The following is a 24,211-nucleotide window of genomic DNA, read 5'->3' as shown; positions in this document are numbered from 1 at the left end:
TTCTTCCCAGGTGGTGGCAACCTGAATGTTGCTCAGGTTTCGAGGTAACCCTGAGGGCTCTCTTCCTCTCACACTTCAAATTCACTGGGCTCCTCCTTCAAAATATACAGGATGGGATTACTGTCTCCACCTGCGCTGCTGTCCCCTAAGCCAAGCCACCAGACTGACTGCCTTCTCATGGGTGGCCTTGCCTGTGACTTTGACCCTCTGCAATCTATTCCTGGCCTACGTTCAACACAGCTATCACTACAAGTCTCTTAAAATGTAAGTCAGATGCAGGTCAAATACGATCACATTAACCCTTGGCTCAAAACCCCTCAATGGTGCTGCCTTCATTCAGAATAAAAACCAAGGTCTTTAAAATAGTCTAGGACACTCCATGTACTATCTCTGGGACTCATCTCCTTTGATTCTCCCCACATCACTCACCTGAAGCCACACTTACTCTATTTCTCAAAACTCTGGGCCTTCTCGAGATGTAGGTTTCTTGCACTTGCTATTTTTATTCTTTGAAACACTCTTCCCATACCTGTTTGGCAAACTCCCTCAGTTCCCAAAGTTTTTGCCAAAATGTTTCCTTCTTCCCGAGGCTTAGCCTGGCTATCCTCTTTTACATTGAAATCTAGCTGCATCTGTCTGCCCCCTTCACTCATACAACACAATTTATCACTTATTGATATGATTTATTTTTGTTATTGTCTGCCTCTCCCTTCTAGATTTAAAGTTCCATGTGGGCAGAGGCCTTTGCTTTCTTTGCTAATAGCTGTAAAGAGGAGTTCCTACAATTTGTAAACCAAGGCATTAAGCTCTTTTTGTAGACCTGATCACTATCAATGGAAGTTTATGACATTGGTCATGCTGTATAAGGAAACCAAACCTGTGTTTCAGATGGACTAAAACCTTCAGTCATAAAATGCTGTGAATGAGGACTACTGAGAGCCAGTAACCACAGTGGTCTAAAAATCCTACATTTCAGGAAAGGAGAGAAGGGAGTAAGATACTTCAGCCTATATTTGTCTCATTGTTCTTTTCTTTCTGATTTGTTGCAATAGAGTTATTATTAGTATTTTTAAAAAATCCTAGAGTGAACTTTTAATTTCCACTTGGGTAAATTTAATCAGAAATGGGGAAGGAGAATGAAGAATTGAGAAACTGCTTGGATTTTTGGTAAAGAATCTGTTCAGGAAAATCTCTGTTCAGAAAAGATCTGTTTCTAACAAAAACTGACATATTCAGATGTGTTATTGAAAAAAATTAAATTTAAAAAGTTGTTCTGTTTTACTTGAGGTACATATATACAATGGAATATTTCTTGGCCATAAGAAAAGATGAAATGCTGCCTTTTGTGACAACATGGATAGATCTTAAGATTATCATGCTAAGTAAAATAAGTAAGAGAGAAAAAGTCGAGAACCATATGATTTCACTTATATGTGTGATATAAAACTGAAAGCAACAAATGAATAGAAAAACAAACAAAAACTCATAGACACAGACAATAGTTCAGTGGTTACCAGAGGGTAAGGGGGGAAAGTGGAGAGAAGAGGGTAAAGGGGTTCAAATATATGGTGATGGAAGGAGAACTGACTCTGGGTGTTGAATACACAATGCAATATACAGAAAATGTATTACAGAATTGTACACTTGAAACCCATATAATTTTACTAACTAATGTCAGTAATAAAAATAATGTCAATAAATTTAATAAAAAAGTTGCTCTGTTTTACTTGAATTTTGAATAAAACTAAGTAATCTTATATCTCCTCATGACAACTTTTCTAAAGCACCACACACTCTACAAGATGATCTATCGGATGATCTGCTTTATTTGCTTATAAAGCCTTTGATGCATGCACCCAAAGCAAAAACATGCAGCTTTGTCTTCAGCTACCAAATCAATATTCACATTTTTACAATAATTATGTAATCCGGACATGCTCAGTATATTTATTGTAAGACATCAGAGTACTTTTCTTCTTATCACAAGGTTAACAGTTCAATGTTTTGCCTCCACTAAAGATTATATTTACCACGAAAAGAACTTTGTTTTACCTGTGTCTGAAGTTTCATCATATCTGCTTCAATTTTAAGGTTGGATTCATTCAGTTCCTTTATTTCTTCATCCAAATGCCTAATTTCTTCATCACTCTCTATACCTAAAAGAGTCAGACTATCTTAGTTCAAACTGAAAATATGAGACTATGGCAAATCTGAGTCATTTTACATTTAATTTGTGGTTTGTGAAGTGAAAATTAGACTTTAATTTAAAATATTGAATATTTAACCCAAATCCATATCCAAGATTCTAAAATGGTGGGTAAAAGGAGTTGCATGATTTCAATCTTTTGTAAGAAAAAAGGGAATATAAAAGTACCACCATTTAATGTTGCTCCATTATGTTCTAGGTGTGCTGCAAGACAACGTTTGTTAATGTTTTCTCATTTAAACTTCACTACACCCTATGGGACATATTCCAGTATACATTTTTCACATATGAAGACACTGAGCCTTAGGCTCAGTGAGGCCATGCTAATCACTGACAGAAATGATATAACCTGTCTTGAATATGATACAGAGTATGAGGCAGAGCTGGGACTGAATTCCTAAATTCATGCATTCTCTTATATACAGTGCTGCAATGACAGTTAAGACATGAATTTTGTTTTAATTATACATTTGTTAACTGAGGGGGACTTTATGAACCATTATAGAGGCAAAACTGGGGTGCTGGCAGGTGGGTCAGAGTCCAGGAATACACAATTTGGGTTCTCTACATGGACTTGGATAAGGAGCAAATGCAATCTAGGAGAAGAAAAATGGGCTTTAGAGTTTGACACTGGCTTTGACCCTTGTTCTTGAACCTGGGAAACTTCCTTCTTTGTGCTTCAGTTTCCCTGTTTGTAAAAGAGCATAAAATCTATGTTGTGCAAATCAATGAAATGAAATATAAAGTGCTGAACATAGAGTAGGCTCTCAATTAACAGGAGCTATTTTCTCATCACTATTTTGTAGAAGGAATATGAATACATTTTAAAGATTTTTAAAAGGTGGGAAAGGTAGTAAATATTAAGGATGCTAGAAAGTTAAGGTAATCTCAACAGTCCACAATGATGAATCTAAACCAAAGAGATGCCAATTAAGTGAGATAAATGTAAACTTTTGTATTTATATTTAAAAAGATCAATTTTATGAAAGCAGGATGGGGAGATTGACAATTTGTTTGAAAGAGATCTAAGCTCTTATACTTTCCTGGCGTTACTACTTTGGAACACACACTTCATTATCTACTGAAGGCGAAATTCACATCCTCTAAGATCTAGCCATTCTAGTTGTAGAATTCTAGGTACACACCTGAGACAAACAGCTGCACATGTACAATAGGTGGCATGTGCAAGATGCACGTGGCATATTGTTCACAAAGTACAACCTGGAAACAAGCCACATGCCCACTAAAAACAACATGGATGACTCTTACACAATGTTAAGAAAAAAAAGTAAGCCCTGAAAATTTATATATAGCATGATAAAATAGGTAGCTGTTTTGTAGGTACTTCTTGCTTTATTATCAGTAACTAAATACCTGGATAAAAGTGGGCCATGCAGGGACCAATGAAGAGAGTATGTCATAAGATTAAACTAATGCTGAGTTCTGAGATTTGATAAAAAAGAAAAGCAAAACCACAACTGAGATTTAGATATTTCAGTACCTAGATCAACTTGACTATGAGTCAAAAGTGTGACATGGCTACTAAGAAAACAATAAACAATTTCCCAGGACCGCATTAATGAAAATATCTGGAACATAGGACTTACTCTGCATGGGCCTGTATATCTAAAGAATCAAATTGCATTCTCAGAACCACATTTTGCTGGCCAGTATGTTGGTAGATGAATCTTCTCTCAGACAATAGGGATTGAAATACTTGTTTTCAACAACTTCAGGGAGCATAGATTCTCAATTAACCTGGTATTTTTCAGTGCTATTAGCACTTAACTTTCTGATTTGAGCAAAAGAAAACTTCTTTTGCTATATTTCTTTGACATATTTTTTTTGGTGATTTTATTTTTTCTTTTTGCCTCTTTGGAATCAAATTCCACTTCAAGGAATGGTATTTTCTTCCATAATATCTGGTGAGGCAAACGATAAGCAAGGAAATGCTTGTAATATATGAAGAGCTTCAAAGGAAACAAGCAGGGTACTATGAGTACCCTCACTGGAGAAACCTCATTTAATCTGAGGCTTTACTCAAATGAAAGAGCCAGGCATATGTAAAGCTAGTGGGTGAGATGCGCATTCCAGGCAGAAGTGGCAGAAAGCACAAAGGCCTGGCGCAGGAAGGAGATACTTCTGGGACTTTCCCAAGAAGGTCCTTGTGAATGAAGGCACAGTGAGTGAGGGAAGTGGGTCATGGGATAAACTCACAAGGAGCTTGCATTTATTCTAAGTGCTATGGAGCCAATGAAGGATTTTAAGTAGAGAGTGATGTGTTCTGGCTGATTTTTTGATAGCATAACCCAGATTTTTGAGCAGAGAATGGATTGAAGAAAAACAGAGTAGAAGCAAGAAGACTGGTTAGGAGATTATTGCTGCGGTCCTGCCTGGGTTGGATGACCCCTTGCCTAATGACAGTGGAAGTAGGAGTAATAGTAGTGGACTCAAGATAAAACTTGAAAGTAGAATTTGTAACATTTGTGATGGATTGGAAGAAGGGGATGAGAGAATGGAGGAAATCAAGGATGACTACCTGTTTTTGCTTGAGCTGGGAACTAGTGGTGTTTCTGGGATGAGGAAGACTCAGAGAGCAACAATGTGCAGCACGAAAATAAAGAGTTCAATTTTGGCTGTTATGGATGCTTGTGAGAAGACTGTTTAAGTGAGAGTCTGGATTCTTGGTACTGAGATCTAGTTAGGATTATGGATCCCCAAGGTCCAATATTAGTGCCTCTTAATCAAGATGGGGCCAATTGGATGATGCCTAACAAGAAAAGGAGCCTAGAAGCCTATGGGAAAGGACCTCAAAAAGGAAACATTATGATAGAATCTAATACATAATAGGCACTCCACAAATTCTTATGAAATTAATAAATGAGTAAACTATGTTTTCATTATGATTTCTGAGATTTGGGGAGATCTTTTGGCCACAAGAGTAAATTTACCCAATCTCTTTGTACTTTTTCCCCATGAATATATTACCTATTTAACCTGACCTACTCCTTTCAATACCTATACTCTTTAAGAGCCTTCACTATTGAGTGGAACTGGGAGGATGATACTGATTTTGAGTTTCACACTGTACTTGCAAATATTAATTCATTTGAATCTTATAAGGAGACTATGAAGTAGGTATACTTAATTATCTCATTTAATGGGTGGGAAAACGAAGGCATGAAGGGGTTAATTAAAATGCTGATAGAACTGTGTGGGGACAGAGCCAGGAGTGCAGTTTCCAGGCTCTTGCTCTCATGTGGAAAGGTGCTCAATTGGGTAGTAAATGGCCATCAACTGTGAATGGATGGCCATCAGCTGTGGCTAGTTGGCCGGCAGCTGTAACCAGTGAGCCATTGGCCACTAATATAACTGCTGTGGCTACGCTAGCAGCAAATGGGGTCTAGGAAGGAAATGGTGGCTGGCAAGGGTGGAGTGTGGATTGCAGTTAGTAAGTGAGGTTTGTTTGGCAGAGACAAATGGACGGCAGGTTGCGGATCGTGTGGCTCCTGCACCCTGTGTTTCCAACCCGGCCGCCAGTGAAATTATCATCCTATGACTCCCCTGTCTATGGCTCCATTGGTGTTCCTTTTTGGCCTCACCATATCCTTCATTCTTATGTGGGGAGCGGTACTAGAGACCTCACTTGACACTCTGCATGACAAACTGCAATTCAAAACATAAGTTTTCTGGTTCTAGAATATGTTCTTTTAACAATTGTAATGCTACCTTGACACACAGGTATTTAATCTGTTTTGAAAGTGTTAGTAAAATGTGTGTGCTGATGTTGCTTTACAGATATACTTACATAGAATATTAGACTAGCTAAGTATTGCTGATGAAGGAAACCATATAAACTTTCCAATAAATATTTTACTGAACTATTCCATGGCCCTTTATCTTTATAGAGTACACCTGTTTAAGAGGAAGGGCATCTGCTTTTTTTCATTCAATAATTCTAACTTTTACTTGATACTAATCTAAGTACATAATCAGGGATTATATAATTTATAATAAAATTTTCTTCATATTCCATATAAATATATGTGATGTATATATCTGTATATAGCAGGTGTACTCATCTTATAAGGATCTTTAACAAGTTATTTTTTTCATATCATACAAATGAAACAATTCTATTTCAAACAGATTATATATTTTTTGAGGGAACCTTTATTTTTATATTTGGTTTACAGACTAAATTTTTACTTCTGTTTTTATTTAGGGGAAATGAGTTAACATAAATTTGACTATATTTTGTTACTAAAGGGGTGAAGAGATACTATCCAGAAAGGAATGATGTATCAAAACATTTAGAATATACTATTTGTGGGGACAGAGCCCCAGAGAGCAGTTTCCAGGCTCTTGCTCTCACGTGGAAAGGTGCTCACTTGGGTAGTAAATGGCCATCAACTGTGAATGGATGGCCATCAGCTGTGGCTAGTTGGCCGTCAGCTGTAACCAGTGAGCCATTGGCCACTAATATAAGTATCGTGGCTAAACTAGCAGAAAATGGGGGCTAGCAAGAAGATGGTGGCTGAGCCTGCAAGCAGTGCAGTGAGGGTTGCGAACAGTGTGGCTCCTGCTTCCTGTTTCTCCAACCCAGCCACCAGCGAGAATATAGTAGTATGACTCCCCTACCTATGGCTCCGTGGGTGTTCCTTTTTGGCCTCATCATGTCCTGAATTCTTATGTGGAGAGCAGGACCAGAGACCCCACAGGTGGCCCCGCATGACACTATTTTACCACATAGGAATAACTAGGAGGATCCTAAATTAAAAACATATATGTATGTCAACCATCATAACTTTTAGTTGTATCCACAAAGACTAGAATGTCAAGTATTTGTTCTTGTACATATGATCTAATTTTATTATCAAGAGCTATTAATGGTCTTAAAAATTAGTGTGGCAATTTAATTATGGCAAGGATGAAGAACAGAGATCAATTCTTAATAAAAATTTTTTGATATAAACTTTCCATGTTTTAACTGGTTTGTAGGTAATAATATCCTATGTTATCTAATTTGACCAATTGCATGAATGATTTATACGTAGTTTAACTTAACATAGTACACTAAGAAGTTTAAAGCCATGTATACTTTATATTTTATTGCAATTTGAATTTTTTTATGATGAGGGAGGGTTGGCTTACACCTGCTTTATATAAATCATTCAGGGTATATTATTGTGGCCATGCTTTAAGGTAGGGGGCCACAGAGGTGCAACAATATTAGAGCAGACTTAGAATCACTTTAATTCCTCCTTGACCCTCAACTGATCACTGACCTGAATTCAAATAGATTTTTCTTCATGCAAAAATCATTAGAGATTCTCAAATTTCATATTAGCAGCAGCCCCTAGCTCCTAAGATTGTAAAAACATGTAATTTTCTGTTTTCCTGGCCCACCAAGAATAACTGCACATCAGACACTTGTTAATGTTTTCCACCCATCTCACTGTTGCTCCACATCCTTGGAAAGCTCAGCTGAAGATGCTGGATTTATAAAGGGCCCTTTGCAGGATGTGTGCTCAGTCCAGCTGACCCAGATTACTGTAACAGTCTATCAGTGGGTTCAGACAGACCAGCAGAGGAGTGTAACTAGCCCATATCACTCCGACCCTCTATAAAAGCTTCATTGTAATTTGCTATAAAGCCACTGGCTTACTGTTTTGTTATCTTTATTAGGAGCAGTTTGTAAGGTGTTGTTGGTGCTAGCATAATGAAGACTCATAGGAAGTATTTCTTCAAGCACTCAGTTCCAGAAAATATTTTGCTCTGAATTTACTAACGGACAGTGTGATTCTCATAGTGATTATATTCTCCTTTTGCTTTGACTTCTAAAAAGCTGAAAGTCAAATTTGAGATCCTTTTTTACCCACCATGAAATGGCCGACTTCACACATTCATTCTATTATCCTCAGTCTTGTCCTATCTTTCTTATCTTTGATTTCCTTCTGTCTCATTTTTTTTAAATTAAATTTTAAGTAGCTTTCTTTCTTTCCCCCCCCCCTTAAATGTAGCTTTGCACTCCCCACCCTTTAAATATCGTTTAACATAAGGCGATGTACAAATAAATATTAATTATGCCAATTTTCCTGAGAATGTACTAAGAGGCTTTGAGTGGGGAGTATTTCCAAGGAAAAATCAAAGCATCTGGAGAAAGCAATTTTACTGAGCATCTGAACACTGGAGAGAATGAGAGTGCAGACTTGTTCTTAACATCCAGCCTGTCTTTCCTCCTTCACAAGCATGCTGACCTACCTCAGCTCTCAGGAGTGAGCGCCCATGGAAGGAGCACCCACTTTAAGAAATGCCTCTGATGGCCTCAGAGGGAAACAGAAGGAAGCTTGAGAGTGCTCTCCTCCTTGGATATTGAATATCTTCTTTTAAAAATCAAATGCAAATTAAAAAGATTGAGCAATGTTTTCAGAGAAATAAAGTTAAAAGTCTCCAACTAATAGCTCAGTTCCATGGGTAGTCATGTGTGAAAGACACCATCAAATAAACCCTCCAAAGCAAAATATTTGCTTTGCTATTGTGTCTCAGATGACTTAGTATGATCTTCAATGGAAAACAACACATGCCTGAGATAATGCTGATGAGAAATCTTAAGCAAAGCATAAATTATATAATTTATAAATATTTAACCACTATGCTGTACACCTGAAACTAATATAAAATAATATTGAGTGTCAAATGTAATTGAAAAAAATTAGAAAAAATAAAAATAAGCCACAAGTAAAATAATTTCCACCAAAAAAAGGAAAAAGGCTAAAAACATAAAAAAAAAAACAGAAAAGCACAGAAGAATCAAAGGAAAATTGGGGAATACAAATATAGAGCACAGAAACTGTATATTAAATTTGATCAGGGATTAACACTAGATAAAAATGTAGGGAAATATAAATATAGATGCTAAATTGAAATCATCTGGATTCACCGTGAAAATCATTTAGAGTATAGAACAAAATTTAAGGATTCAAATATAAATGACAGAAATTGTTTCTTATATCTGGTAGAGAGCTAACACGAGGAACACACATGTACGCACGCACACATATACGAGCATGCTCATGCAAGCTGTCATTTTGAGGATTGAGGGACAAAAGTCCGCTTGATTTTCTCTGTTGGGGATCCTTATTAAAAAGTAAGGAAAAAATCAAGCTGTTCTCTTTAGATAAAATTATTGTTTTAGTTCAAATGTGAGGAAAGCTTCCTTCTTCTATAAAATTACACTCCCCACATAAGGTATAGTTTGGAATGCAGAACCCTTTGGGGAACTGAGGTCTGGACCTCGGTGGGGATGGTGATCCCTGGCCAGGAGCTCTTACCTCCAGTTGCTTTGAGCTTGATGGTCATTAGTTCTTCTGAGACCTTGCCCTTTTTGATGGCTTGTGCATTTAAAGGACATCCAGATAAGCTGTAAAAAATAGAAATTATACCAATCTGTGAAACATTATTTCTTATAAAAATTAATTTTTTATTCTCTACTTACTCTTTGTTTGTCTGCCTACTGATTACATTATAATTTGCAGTCTTTTTGTAGAAAGTAACAAGTAAAAAATATCTATTAAAACAAAAGCAAAAGGCCCTGAAACAATGTAATATGTTTTGTGTTTTTTCTTAAATCACAATATAAACAGCTACTGTTGATATTATTTAATTAATTTTGTTAGAATGTTACTATTCTGCATTCATAAGCATCTTTCTTTAGTAGTGGTTACTTTATTTTCTATAAACATGAAATTTTATATGTATATTACAAATAATAATTGTTCCAAATTAGTAAAAATTTCATGAATAATAAAGCAGAGTCTAGTTTTTTCTGTCTTTATATATACCATAGTCTGATTATTACAGAATGACTCAAATTATTACAAGGCCAAAATAATAACCCTCCCTCTCCATAACAAATTCAATTTGGGTATGGGAAAGGTTCTAATTTATTCTTTAACTTTTAAAACATTGTTTTTCATAAAAAAACATTACTCTTAACGAGAATAAAAGGAACCACTATAAAAATATTCAGATACAATAATTGCTGAGGCAGTGTATTGTCCCATGGTGGTGTTTATACTGCTCCTTAATTTCACTCTTCAGCAACATTTTTTTCCTTTAATGTCATCTGTTTTATTTAAATTGCACCAAGATGAAAATGACATTGAACAAAATTTGTTTTCCATAGTACACAAGCAGATGATTTTTTGTTTGTTTGTTTTAAGCACCCATTCTTTTATAATTTTGTTGTACTTTTGGAGATACAATTTTTAAATAAAATTAAAAATTATCTCAATCAGCCATTTACATTTTTTTTCTGCTGAAATTTTATTACAATTCAAGTGTGAAACCATTACTTTCAATCCAAAGATTAGGATACTTGGCCAAGTGAAAGAAAATATTTCTGAAGCAAAGCCCTTAATAAATGCTGAATGGATGCATTTTTAAATAATTCTAAATTATTCTATATAAAGATTATGTAAAATATGAAAATAATAGGTTTGTAATATAATATATAAAATAAGTTTATGTGGTTTGCCAAAATTTGATAAATTATAAAATATTTTACACAAGAAAGAAAAATGAAAAAGCTCAAACTGAATTTGAACCTGATTTTTCAATTTTCGAGCTTCTCATTGTCAAGTGTGGCCTATTTAAGTTTCATTATCTTTTTTCTTTTTGGGGAAGTTTGCACAAATCTGTCTTGTTTTATGTCACATATTGTGTACTCAGAAAATGGTCATAAACAGGGTTACTATTTAGTTGGTAAGTTGAATTTTAAAAGTGACCCATAGTAAGTCCGTTTGTAACATAATAGAAATTAATAGCTCATGGACTTCTCTGACTGTCTCCCTTAAAATATCTGCTTTCTTCAGACAACACAGTAGTAAATGTCCAGTTGTAACACAGTGGTGTGGAAAGTGAACAAAGTGTCCAAAACTATGTGACTTAGAACCAAAGAGTATAAGTAAGCCATGAAAGTGAGGCTTGGTTTCATAAAGGCCACTTGATATTTTGTATCTTCCAATGTAGTTATATCATCAAGGATATAAAGTAAATCTGAAATTTAAAAAAAAAAATTGGGGTGGAAAAATATTTAAAAAGTCTTTTTCTTGTGGAGGATGTCCTCTATGAGGCTCCACCTCACTGGTGGAGAAGAGGTAGAGGTTGGCTGGGGTGTCCCTGTCACGTTTTGGGCTCCACATTGCAAAGGCCAGAAAAATGTGCCTTATGTAATTTTGACCAAATTTGCAATTCTATTAAGGCATATCAAGGCCATTTAACACTATATCTGCTTTGTTAAAGTAAAATGGCAGGTGATACAATTTATGTAATGGACATCACTATTTATGTTAATAAAACCTCAACAAAATTGTTAAGCTATGACATAGTACTGAGTTCTGTTAATCAGAGAACTGCTTTTAAAGCTGCAAACATCCATAATGATTGTGTGCGTGTCTGTATTCTAATATAATATCATCTGTCTTTTAAGATTGCTATTTTTTCAAAGTGGAAGTTCATAATGTAAAGCTTTAAAGTAAGGTTTTAAAGTAGTTAGCATGTAAACATAATGCTGATGTAACACTAGTCAAATTGTTATTAACCATTTTATAAGGTAAGTTTTGTCATTATTCCCATTCTGCTGAATCATAAAGTGGGAAAAATGACAAAACTTACCTTAGAGTATGGTTGAGGAAATTATGTGTCTGGTACATGAAAGGACTCAAACTCAGGGAGGCAGATGATACAGTGCTCACAAAAGGGGTTCTGGTGTCCCAGTACTTTCTGCAGGGGCAATTCCTGAACAGCCCTGAGCTCGTGTCCTTTTCTATCCACAGAGGATAATTACAATACCTCTGTAGCTCGCAGGGTTTTGTAAAGGTTTTAGGGACTAAACCATGTAAGTTACTTAGAACAGTGCTCTCTGCTGGGACAAAAAGAGCCCTGAATAGATGTTAGTCAGCTATTGACAGTATTGGAAAGAGTCCTGAACAGAATATATAACACATGAAAGTGTATGGTAGGTTAGAATGTGGTATTCCAGTATGTCATGCTTACTTTAGCACATTATTGTATATATGTATATTAATATAATTTTATGAAAGAAAAAGGAAATAGAGTCTGCATGGAACACTTATAGTGTGCCCAGGCAATAAGCTAGGCATTTTGTTATTATATTTTATTGAATTCTATATATACTGGAGGTGAAAAAAATGTGTACACATGAGTTGTATTCATCTTTTGTTATCGGTATATATTGAACATTACAATTTTAATGCAGTTTTTCCTTTCTTAAAATGTGCATACATATTTTTGGCCCCATCTGTGGTTTAGAAAAGCATTCCACCTTAAAGAGAATCCCCCAAATTCAGCATCTTAAATCTTTTAAGTAGTAAAAGAAATCTCTAGTGAAGAAGAGTGAAATCTGAGTTATTCAATTGTTTAAATTCTTAATTGCTTTTGTTCTAGAAAATAATATCTTGGCATTAATCTTACAGCCTGTACTTTTTGAACTCAGAATTTTGTTTTTTGTATTATGAAATACGTAATATGTACATAGATACATATAATATAGATTGGCAGTTTAAAGAATACTCTTAAAATGCACACCATTTCCTTCATACATAGAGCATGCCTTATTCTATCTTTGAAGTTCCCTGGGCCCCTCAACAATTGCTGTCTCCTATCCCCCAAAGAAAACCATTAACTTGAATTATAGGTTAATAATTACCTAATTTTTTTAAATGTAATTTTGTTACATGTTTTGAACTCTTTGTAAACAGAATTATACTGCACATATTCTTCAGCACTATTTCCCCTTCAGTACTGTGTTCTAAAATTCACCAGTGCTGTGCCTTCATTTTCACCACTGCGAGGCAGCTTCTAAATGCAGATACTGCTCATTTATGCTCTTGACTGTTAGGGGGCACGTGGGTTGTTTCCAATTTGGAGTTAACAGAGCAAGGCTACCCCAGACATTGTCAGACGTGTCTCTGGACTCCACTGTGCAGGAGATTTTCCTGGGGCATAAGCCCAACAGCTCAGTGGCTAGGCAGCAGAGCCTATTCATCTGTTCTTTTGAAACTTGACTCCTTAAAGTGTCAAATGTTTAAGCCTCAAATGGCTTTACCAATTACTCTTCCACCTACAGTTTATGAGAATCACAGTTGCTCCTCACCTTGGTGTCATCATTTAAAATGTCTCTAGGATTTTTAAAAGTAACTGTGTAGTCGCTAACTGACAGGTGTGCTCACCACAGTACTGCAGTAACATTTCATTATCAGTGTTAACATGGATATTGTTCAGGCGTGATAAGAAAGCAAAGCTGCTGTGTAGTAAATGTGACATTAGGCACACTTGATTTGTGACTGTCATTTCTGAATATGAAATGATAATTCAAACTCAGAGTAAAACAATGTATACTATTGTGGAGGTTAGTAGGTATTTGAAAAATAATCAAAAAACAAACCAAAGTTCAGGTTTTATCCATAAGCAGTTGTTGCTGCATATGCACTTAAATCAGCAATTCCTGAAAGGTTTCATTTTCTCAAACCATTGATATGTATCTTTAAAAGTGAACAAAATGTCAAAATGTCCCAGCTTTGCTCAATTTGATTCTGCTTATTAGCAAAACATCAGGGCTCACTAAAGCTTCATTGGATTTTAACTCCACGTCATGTGCAGTGGACCGCAAGGCTAGAAGAGCCCTCATTGATTGGAGAAGTATGCAGTCAATCTTCTAGCTCCTTTCCTTTAAGTAGAATGTGAACCAAAAAGCTGGACTAAGATTACTGTACCCACCAAGGGCTCTGTTGAAATAGGTGACACTCAGTGATAAAGGAATTAAGTCATTGTGAAACTATAAAGGGTTATCTAAATCTGTCTCATCGTGTCCTACACTTAGTAGTCGTTTTCTTACGTCATTTTCTTCTGGCTGCTGGGGATGAGTCACATCTTCTCAGCAGCAAAACAACTAAAATTTGGCCTGAAATCGAGCTAATTCCCAAGAAGGAAGGAATGACATAAATATGTAAAGTGAAAGTTTACAATTACACAACATAATAGAGTTGATATCACCACTTGAAACTGAAGTGAACCGTAAAAAGGCTAAACCATTAAAAAAATAGCAGCATAAACAATATTTTAGAATACAGAAAACAAATGCATAGTATCTAGAACACTTGAAAACTGAGTAATGAATTTTCAGAAATAGAGAAGATAGCTTTTATTCTTCAAACAGTTCTATTATTTACCTGGCAAGACTTATTGTTATAACATATAAAGTGTTATAATTTATAACCTTGAGGTGGTTCCCTCCCATACATACATAAAGCAACCCAGGTGAAAAATAATCATAACAACACAACAAAAAGAGAACAAATGTTACCTTCTGTGGGTGACAAAAACATTATTTACATGGCCCAGCCCATTGCAGCCTGGCAAGGGACAGTGTGGTAGTTCTTGTTTGTTCAGTTTCCAGGAGAGGGGGGCCCCATTGAGAGGATTCTCCTTCTGTCTCTTGGCAGCCAGGGGACAGCCAGAAGCTGTGCGATGGGATGTGTATTTACCTGATATGTGACCTTGGCCGTCACACCCTGTCACAGGACATCTAGAAAGACACAGCAGAGACATTACTAGCTGGGAGAGACTGAATAACTCACATGAAGTACAGTAACTGAGTGAATAAGAAGGCAGTGGTGATTTCATACTATCCAGAAGGGAAATGGTGAAATTATAGAGTTTTAATAATGGTCCCCTGACTCTGAGCTAAGCAATTTTCATTCATTATCTCCTGTAATCGTCATTGCAAATCTATTGAGCAGACAGTGTTATTATCCCATTTTATAGGTGGGGAAAATAAGGCTTATTAAGTTTAGGTAACTTGACATCCATTTCACAAGAAGTGGAGTCAAGTTCATGCCGACACTTTTTAGCCATAGCCAACAAGATAAGCACTGTGTCAGACTGCCTCCAAACAAAGACCAAGAGTATAAAATGTTAACTGTCTTGCCCTATTACGTAGCACATTGCTCATAGAACTGGAATTTTGGTTTCCAGATGTCTAAATATTGTACTTAGAAATGCTGTAGAATAGGCAATTTAAATTTCTGCATCTATATCTGTATATATCATCCAGGACTTCATAGCATATATCTCAGAGGAGGGAATTTAATTTAGATAAAATTTCACCTTAAGTAAAATTAAATTTCAGTATTAATTTTGCGGCCAATTTGTTGTTCTATGTGGTAGTACTTCTGAGATGCTACTTTAAATTTAAAAAATTGGAAAAAATATGATCTCCCCCTTTTTTCTTTTACATTATGTAAGCACTGTTGGAAACATAGCTAGGAATCGGAAAATTTTCTCAAACATCCAAACACTGACCACTGCTTCAAGGGTCCTTGTGTTTGATAGGGTACACTTTCCCTGAAACATAATCAATGCTCAGTTGCATCCCAACCAAGGTCCCACCCATTTGACCAACAAGCTACTTCTGACCCTGATACCACTACCTCAATTGCCACACTTACTTGAGTTCAGGGTCTTCTTTTTCTTCCTTCATAGGAGTCATTTTGACACCACTTTTCCTGGCACGAGGGCAGCCGGACAAACTAAAATATGTACCCAACAAAGAACAAAACAAAACCATGTGATATCCATGGCCACTGCTGCTGACACTCTGATTTTATTTCTCAGAAATGGGATCAATCCTACCTTCTGTGGGAAGCATAGTTTCCAGTCACGTGCCCTGAACCATCACACCCTGGGGTTGGACACCTGGAAAACACAGGAACAGAGCACAGGCCACATGGTTGTGGTGGAGGAAGGGGCATCAAGATACATTCAAGTAGAACTAAACAGAATGAGCTGCTTTTTGTGGAACTTTTTGCTTCAGTGTTAAGTTTTTGGCTGAGAATCCATTTTTAGAAAAAAAATATTAAGATATTTAACTACAGCATGATGCTTGATAGATAATGTATTAGTTGTTATCCTGCATTCTATTCTTATTTTCTTTTTTTTAAACCTTATTTTGGGATGAACCAGAATTTTGGCCTAGAGCTCACTGCTGGGATTCTATTTACATCATGCAAAGTTCCTATCTTTTGCTTAAGAAAAAAAGTTTTCCAAATTGTTTTGTGTGTAATTTAGTTTCTTTGATATGCTCCACTACCGTGATAATCCATTAAATTCAGATGAACAACAGGGGTGTATGTGAATTCCAGAGACTTGGCACATTTATATGGTTGCCTAAGAAGCTAAGTCATTTGTACCTGGTCTGTTCTGCCTCAAGGCCCAACTTAAATGGTGTTTTGAAAAATCTACTGATAACTATTATTGACAATCAACCATTAAATTTGAAATGAGGAGGGGAAAAGAGGAAGGAAAAATCCAATTTTACTTCAAATGCTGATTAGGAATAGGTTTCAAAATACACTTGACTACAATTTATACAGCTTCTCACTCTTTTGTTGCCTTTTAAAATATCTTAAATACTAATGAGAAACTTAGAGGCTATCATAAATTGAAGGTTCTTCTTTTTCTTTTCTTTTTTTTTTAATTTATTGGGGTGACAATTGCTAGTAAAATTACTTAGATTTCAGGCGTACAAGTCTGTATTACATCATCTATAAATTTCATTGTGTGTTCACCACCCAAAGTCAGTTCTCTTTCCATCACCATATATTTGATCCCCCTTACCCTCATCTCCCACCCCCCACCCCCCTTACTCTCTGGTAACCACTAAACTATTGTCTGTGTCTATGAGTTTTTGTTTCTCATTTGTTTGTCTTGTTCTTTTGTTGTTTTTGGTTTATATACCATATATCAGTGAAGTCATATGGTTCTCTGCTTTTTCTGTCTTACTTATTTCGTTTAGCATTATACTATCAAAATTCATCCATGTTCTAGTAGAAATTACCTTTGCTATTATTTCAGTTGTATGCTCACCCTGGTTCAGATTTTTACCCAAACTAGAGTTTGAAAAAAACTAAATCTCAAGAAAAATGTGATCACTATGTCTTTTCTTAAACTCTAACCCATTGAACTTTCATGGAAATGTTTGTATATTTAATCCTGAGGCAGTAAATAGAAGTAAATGCTTTTTTCCAAATGAAATATAAAATCAGCATACATGTCTTTAAGCTAACCAGAGAAACCTGCATTGAGTCTTTAAATCAACCATTTCCAGATACAATATGTATTCTATATTGTAGAAAAGGCTTGAAAACTAGTCTTTGTCTATTAACATTTTTAGTCAAATAGTGATTTACATATTGCAATTATGGAAAAATCTGTGTCAAGTAACCTTGTTTTGGAATTCTCCTGTGTGTCTGAAGAAAAGGTCGATGAAATGTCTCTTTTTCTTCTGTGTATGGAAACGATCCAAAGCTGTTACTTGTTAGATGGCTGTATAAAACATGCTCATATAAATACTGGAGATTACTATAGGACCTATCAACCTATATGTTTTCAATTTATTATCAACATTTTTTCCTAGAAATAATGTTTTTAGAAAATACTTAAGAGGACTGATAATTATTATTAAGATATGGCAATGTAGAAATTTAGAGCAACTGAGTAAGATTAAATAAGTAAGTACTGAGTAAGTAAGATTAAGTATGACTGGCACTTCTCTCTTTTCAATCTGTTCAGTATTAGTCTTTACTTGGCATTCTTATATTTCAATCTGGAAAAGTAGCAGCCAATAAAACAATTTTTAGAATCTGCACTGACACAATCAATTTTACTTTACACTTGAAAATGAGAAAAGTTGTATGAGTGTATTTCATAGTTCCTTTTACTCTTTCCAGTACTAAAGTTCTGAATTTCTATATATTTTTTCATGCTTTTTTTGGGGTAATATTTAGGTAAAAAAATTTAAACAAATTATAAAATGGAACTACTAACAAACTATTAAGAAAGTATAATATCTGAAATTTTACCTGATTTAGATACCAAAGTTGATTCTATTATTTATATAAATATTGTTTTATCACTAGACTTAGTAACACTCATTTTTCCTAAAATATTATTATTTGCAAGTAAATTTCATTAATTTTGTTTAATGTTATTCATCTTTTTAAAATCTGTGCTCTGTTATATTTTTAAAGGGTATAAGGTAAATTAAAACTTTTTATTCTATATGTAAAATAACAAGATAGGAAAACAAACAAGTAAAAAATTTGGAATAAAAGAAGGTAAGAGTACGATAAATAAAATCAATCAGCAAAAGTTAATATATATGTGACTTTGAGATTCTGTAAAGTAGATAGAAATGAGCCAAAATATACCTAGCACCCAAAAGTGAAAGGCAGTCATATGATTCAAAATGCCCATAATGGAAAATATTATGCAGTTTTCTTAAAAATCAAATGACGAAAATGGTTTGCCACACCTTTACAGGTCTTATTTACTAAGTACACTCTGAAATTAATATAAAAAAGTATTTTGTTTAACTATTACTTTATTGTATTAAAAATTACTGTAAAAACAAACTCCCAAAGTAAGTGAATTAATTAACTTACAGAGATTTGGTTTTAGCCATTTGAACTTTTTGGTGAAAGAGTGTGTTGGTTATAATTCAGTGAGACACAATTTACTACTTGTTAGTGACCGCATTGGTCCTGAATGAGGAGAGTGCCAACATAGTGGACAAAGGGCAAGGAGGTCATGCTTCCAACACTTACTTAAGCTCCTGAGAGTTAGCAGCCATGAGGGATTTAAGAGTCTTATCTGCTAAAGGACATCCAGAAACACTAAAGAGGGATGAGAAAAACAAAAAAACAAAACACACATACTGACATATACAAATCCAACTCAAAGGCATCCTGAGTCTGTGAACATCTGGTAAATTTACCATTGACTGGGGGTTGGGAAAAAAAAAATAAACGCTTGAATCTGGCTTTGCTACTTGAACCAGTCTGAGCTGGCGAACACCTCAATTATTTCTCATAGACTCATATTTGCTATTTATTAAGGGAAAGCCTTTAACCCAATGAGACTCTCCAATTCTAAAATTAAGGGATACAATCATTACGTATGTGGAGTTCATTCTCATTGCATCACCAAGGGATAGTGGCTTAAAGGTTTAAATGAGCCCCCAAAAGGAAAGCAAATCATAGTGATGAGGAAGGTAAGTGGAAAGATTAAACACAGCCTCTTATCATTGTTTAACCTCTCTCACATGTTGACTTATTATTTGCCAAGGGCCACATCCACAGGGTAAATGGTCAACCCTAGTCACTCTGTTGTCTTACCTTTGTTTCACTTGAGTCCAAAAGCTAGAACAACCAAAGCCCTGACATAAACTCTAATTTTTTGGTTTGTAACCTGGACAACAGGATCAGAAAACCATTTTTGATCAAAAATCATGGTTTCTATATCACATAAGTGATAAGATTAAAGATTTAACTTAGCTTTATTTTTGAAAAACAAAAGAAACCAAAAACCCAATTCCCAATCCAAATAATATCTTTTTAGAATGGGCAATAATAAGTATTTAAATTAGAACAAGATGATGAAAACCTTACTGCACATCACATTATTAGGTACCTGCGATGGGATGCATAGTTTCCTGTGACATGGCCACTTCCATCACATCCTGGCGTTGGACAGCTGGGTCAATAAAAATATATATAATTAGAGTCGGGCATTTCATGAATTCATTGGCTCTGACTCATTCACTAAGTAACTTCTCTTTTCAAGATCAGTTAACACAATAAAGGACATGCAGAAGCAACTGAACTAAGGATTTCTGTTATATAAGAACCAGTAGACTAGCTAAAAGAAAACTGGCATGATCTTAAGTTATTAGCTCTCAGCATCACATCCAATTCTCTGATTCAAATAATGTAGGAAAGTGATGCTAAACTATGTGTCCTAGTGATGTTGTGAGTGTTTTATTTCTTTGAAAATGTGTTATAAAAATAAATATTATAAGCCCATGCTTTATAATGATAGTGGCTCTTTAGAATATCATCACCAATTGTATAACATTTCAGAAAAGAATTTTTGTGCATCTTTAAGAGACAGGCAACACAGTAACTTCATAAATATTTTAGAAAATGCCTGAAAAAGAAGCAAAACTTTGAAAATATTACATATGACTGAAATGTAAACTGACATTTTAGATGGGAAAGTGGCTGACGGTTCAGAAATAGAGAGGTTTAGTTAAAAAGCTTGTGATCAGTTTCATTCAAAACTTGACCCCAACAGGACAATTGCTAATTAATAATTAACCTAAGCAATAGGCTCTCTGGAGAATCTGCTGAAGATCAGAGTCTGTGCCTACGCACCTCATTTTATTTCAGAAGCTGGTTATATTCTGTGCATCTCTTGTGTGTTTTAAAAATAATATAACAGGATCGATATCCTGAGGAGTTTTATGTTCATAGTTAATAGGTTCCTTGGTTTCTCAAACCTTTATTTTCCTCTGATGCTGTTCAAAAGTGACTAATTTGGAGTTAGCAGATTGACCCCAGCCTACTCAGCGCTATTTGTGGTGGTGTTAATAGTCAGAGGAAGAATCTACATTATTCATGCTTCTGATTTTCTCTGACATCCTGCCTAAAGTTAAGGCTTATCCATATGTGTAGAATACAGCATTTAACCCTTTGAAGGGATATTTAGGGAGAGATTGACAACATCCAAGATTTTCTGAAATGTTATCTTCTAAGTATTTTATTTTTCCCTGTGAGCCTCCTTCCAAGTTTTTTCAGGTAATCTAAAGAAATTATAAAAGTTAGAACACTTCCATATCTCAGAGAGATGTTTGATTTTTAGGGCTTGATACAAGAGGAGTCATCTAGCTCTTATCCCATCACTTTCTTAGATGGGATATCAGAAAGGAAAGTGTGGAAGCTATAAATATATGTAAACAAGCAAAGAAAAAATGAACAATGACTAACATTTGAATTATCTGGCAAGTGCCATTCTCCCACTAAATGGAGAAACAGTCTTTTTTGAACTTTGCACAACTGAAATATCATAGCGTGAGATGTGTTGCAACGACCTGTTTTGCAATTCCCATTTTGGAAATACATCGCCACCTAGTGTTCAAAAATAACATTGCATTTACTTTATTTTATTTGTATTTTTAAATTGCTACTCCTATTAATACTGCCAGCAGAGGCAAAGAAGAGTTAATAATTTTTAAACGAGTCAGCTATAAATTACTTAGAAAATATAATAATAAGGCGTGCACTTCATTATCTGCATATGTGTGTGTGTGTGTGTGTGTGTGTGTGTGTGTGTATTTAAGTTTGGTGGTATAAAGAGGTCAAGCAATAAAGAAAAGATTGGGGGCAGTGTTGTAGTGGGAAAAGCTTCTGTTTCAAATACTGAAAGCTGGCTTTAATTACAAATCTTCAATGAAAAATCTTACACAATAACATGTGCCAATGCCAGTTGGATGATATATTCTGGGAAGGTTTGCAAATGAAAGTATCAAAGAGAAAGTATCACAGAGAAAGGAAACTAGCTACCTCCCTCACTAAGTGGCAATTCAAAGTCTAAGCAAATTTATGCTAATCAACAGCATCAGAAAATCCTATTCCAACCACACAATTTTTGGTAAGCAATTAAGGTATATTTATCTGTTAGAAACATAAAACAAAATATCATGAGGACAGGGTGAAACTGTAAAGTAGTGAGACTTTCACAAAACCAGTGTACCAAAACAGACACATATATGTGGTATCCACTGAAGCACTCACCTGACTGTAAAATGAGGTGAGAACCGGGAGGTCTCTAGAGAGTTAATTTTCTAGGAATTCATGAATATATTCCAAAAATTGCTCAAAATCTTTATAGAACTCTTCCTCTTTTGTGTTTACCTTAGAGCCCTTAAGGCGTACCCATTACAAAATAATCACACTTCATTTTTCTATCCAAAATGGTAATGCAGGTTAATTATCAACATTTTACACTATGTTTAGTTTGGAATGACTCTGATAATTTCCAAAAATCTATGCCCAAAATATAAAAATTTGCCATTCGGAAGATATTCAAAATAACATGCAGAAAGAAATGAAATCCATAAAAAGACTTAAAATTTTGAATAGCAACTCCATGAGGGAATAAATATATGGCTGACCCAAGTCACCTTTTGAGAAGAAACAGTATTTAGTGAAATTGAAGTTCTAATATGTTTGTTACCATTCATCATGTTTCTTCAGGTGCCAGGTTTCAGGTGAATAATAAACTCATAAGGGAGCATGTTATTTGAGCCAGTAAGGTTTGCCTATGCAATCCTTAAAGAATGCAAAGTCTATGATTATTTAAAAATCACTCACATGTCAAGACAGAAAACTGACGTTGGACTAGGAATAATTTTATTGAACCTCTATTATTGCAAAGCCCTGAATTTGGCAACAGTGATTGAAATGTGTTCCTGATCCTAAGTTACTGTCCATGTAGTTGGGGAAATAAGAGGCAGCACAGTAAATATGTACCAACGGTGTGTACATGGAAGAGAACAAAATGGACGAAAGAACACCCCTGCCTTCCTAGGTGGGGGAAGGGACTATAGTAGCCATGATGATTTCTCAGCTAAATGACAGTTGAGAGAAGAACTGAGGGAGGAGAAGACAGCATCCGACAGAGATCTGTGGGAAAAGCATTCTGGGTAGAGGGAAGAGCAAATGTAAGTCCCTAAGGCCTTAAGGGAAAAGCATAGAGAAGAGGGTGGCTGGGGAGAGGGAAGCTTGAAAAGGGAGGCTTCTGGGGGAAGGGGAGAGATGATTGCCCTTGTGAGCTTTTGGAAATGAGTTCCATGGGTCCAGCTGGTGATGCCAGCCTGGGAGTTCTCAGTGTAGAGATAGTTCTAACACTGAGAGTTGGGAGGAGTGAGTGTAGATAAAGGAGAGTAGAGGAGAGGAGAGGTTCCAGGACTGAGCTCTCAGTCATTCCCATCTTTGGGAATGACTCCAAAGACTATCTTTGGAGGCTGTACAGGAGTCTATGAAGGGATAACAGGTGAGGTGGGAAAAAAGTCTTTAGGTGTGGTGTCGTACGAGCCAAATGTAGAAAATAGATTGAGGAGTGGGGAGTGATAAGCTCTGTCAAATCCTGCCTCATTGAGTAGGAACAAGAGTATGAAGAATGAACATCCAAAAGGGGTTCCCTGGAGAACGTAAGAACAGTTTGAGGGAGCAATGAGTGAAAGCCTGTGTGGAAAAGATTCAGAAGAGAAATTCAGTCACACAGTAGTGACAATTTTCTTGAGGAATTTTGCTGTAAAAGGAAGGAGAGACAGGGGATCAGTTGGAAGCTGGGCCAGGAGAGAATTTAAAAATAATTTTTATTGGAAAAATTTAAACATATTTTTATGCAGAAGGATACAAAAGAGTGAATGCAGACGCTGGTGCCTAGGTGGAAGCGTTACTCTTTGCCAGAAACCTCCATTAATTGGCAGCTTTAAATATACGTGGGTATATACTTTAATATTTCATCATTTACACAGGGAAAATATTTTCTGCTTTTTACTCACTTACTTACTCACGTTAAACACAACCTAGCCAAGACTATACTACCTGCTGAGGATATAAAGGCAAATAGCCAAGGTTCCTGTCTTGTCTTTGCCTGAAATGCTTTCCTCTTCCTCCTCCTCCTTCCCTACTTAATGTCCTCCCTAGTATCTATCTTTACCTACCCTGCATGTTAACCGGATGCTGAGGTAGAGAAGGAGCTCAGGACTGCCTTCTGTCCTGGTAATGGCCCAGATGAACTCATATGCGCAAGGAAGTTGTGTGATTTACCCTCTAAATTCTAACAACCCACGAGAGATCTTCAGGGTTAAAAAAATAAGGATGTGTGAGCTGGGTGAAGTCCGCAATCTTAGTTGTTATCACTACAGTAATTGGTGTCACCACCTGCACTGTACCTGCATACACACTGCTCTGAATTTCCTTCCCAGCCTCTACATTCCACCTGCTGGCTGGCCTTCATTATTTTATAGGACTATTTTTCAAAGATTTGTCCAGCCTTTTCTGATTTAACCTCTTT

The 24,211-nt window shown here is 35.7% G+C and overlaps 1 protein-coding gene across 12 annotated transcripts in view; it reads right to left on the bottom strand.

Annotated features, from left to right (window-relative positions):
- The window catches only part of LOC117034109 (suppression of tumorigenicity 18 protein), a 152,328-nt gene that overhangs the window by 5,166 nt on the left and 122,951 nt on the right, over window positions 1-24,211 (bottom strand). For all 12 annotated transcript variants that reach the window (XM_033126809.1, XM_033126808.1, XM_033126816.1 and 9 more), the window contains 7 exons: window positions 19,760-19,822; window positions 18,895-18,963; window positions 15,923-15,985; window positions 15,739-15,819; window positions 14,595-14,816; window positions 9,541-9,629; window positions 2,053-2,156 (listed from right to left, as the gene is read on the bottom strand). In XM_033126809.1, the coding sequence (XP_032982700.1) occupies window positions 2,053-2,156; window positions 9,541-9,629; window positions 14,595-14,816; window positions 15,739-15,819; window positions 15,923-15,985; window positions 18,895-18,963; window positions 19,760-19,822 (691 nt within the window). The remainder of the gene's footprint in view (window positions 1-2,052; window positions 2,157-9,540; window positions 9,630-14,594; window positions 14,817-15,738; window positions 15,820-15,922; window positions 15,986-18,894; window positions 18,964-19,759; window positions 19,823-24,211) is intronic.

This window comes from Rhinolophus ferrumequinum, chromosome 14 (genome assembly GCF_004115265.2).
Source record: "Rhinolophus ferrumequinum isolate MPI-CBG mRhiFer1 chromosome 14, mRhiFer1_v1.p, whole genome shotgun sequence".
NCBI lineage: Eukaryota > Metazoa > Chordata > Mammalia > Chiroptera > Rhinolophidae > Rhinolophus > Rhinolophus ferrumequinum.
This window is presented reverse-complemented; position numbering and strand designations above follow the sequence as displayed.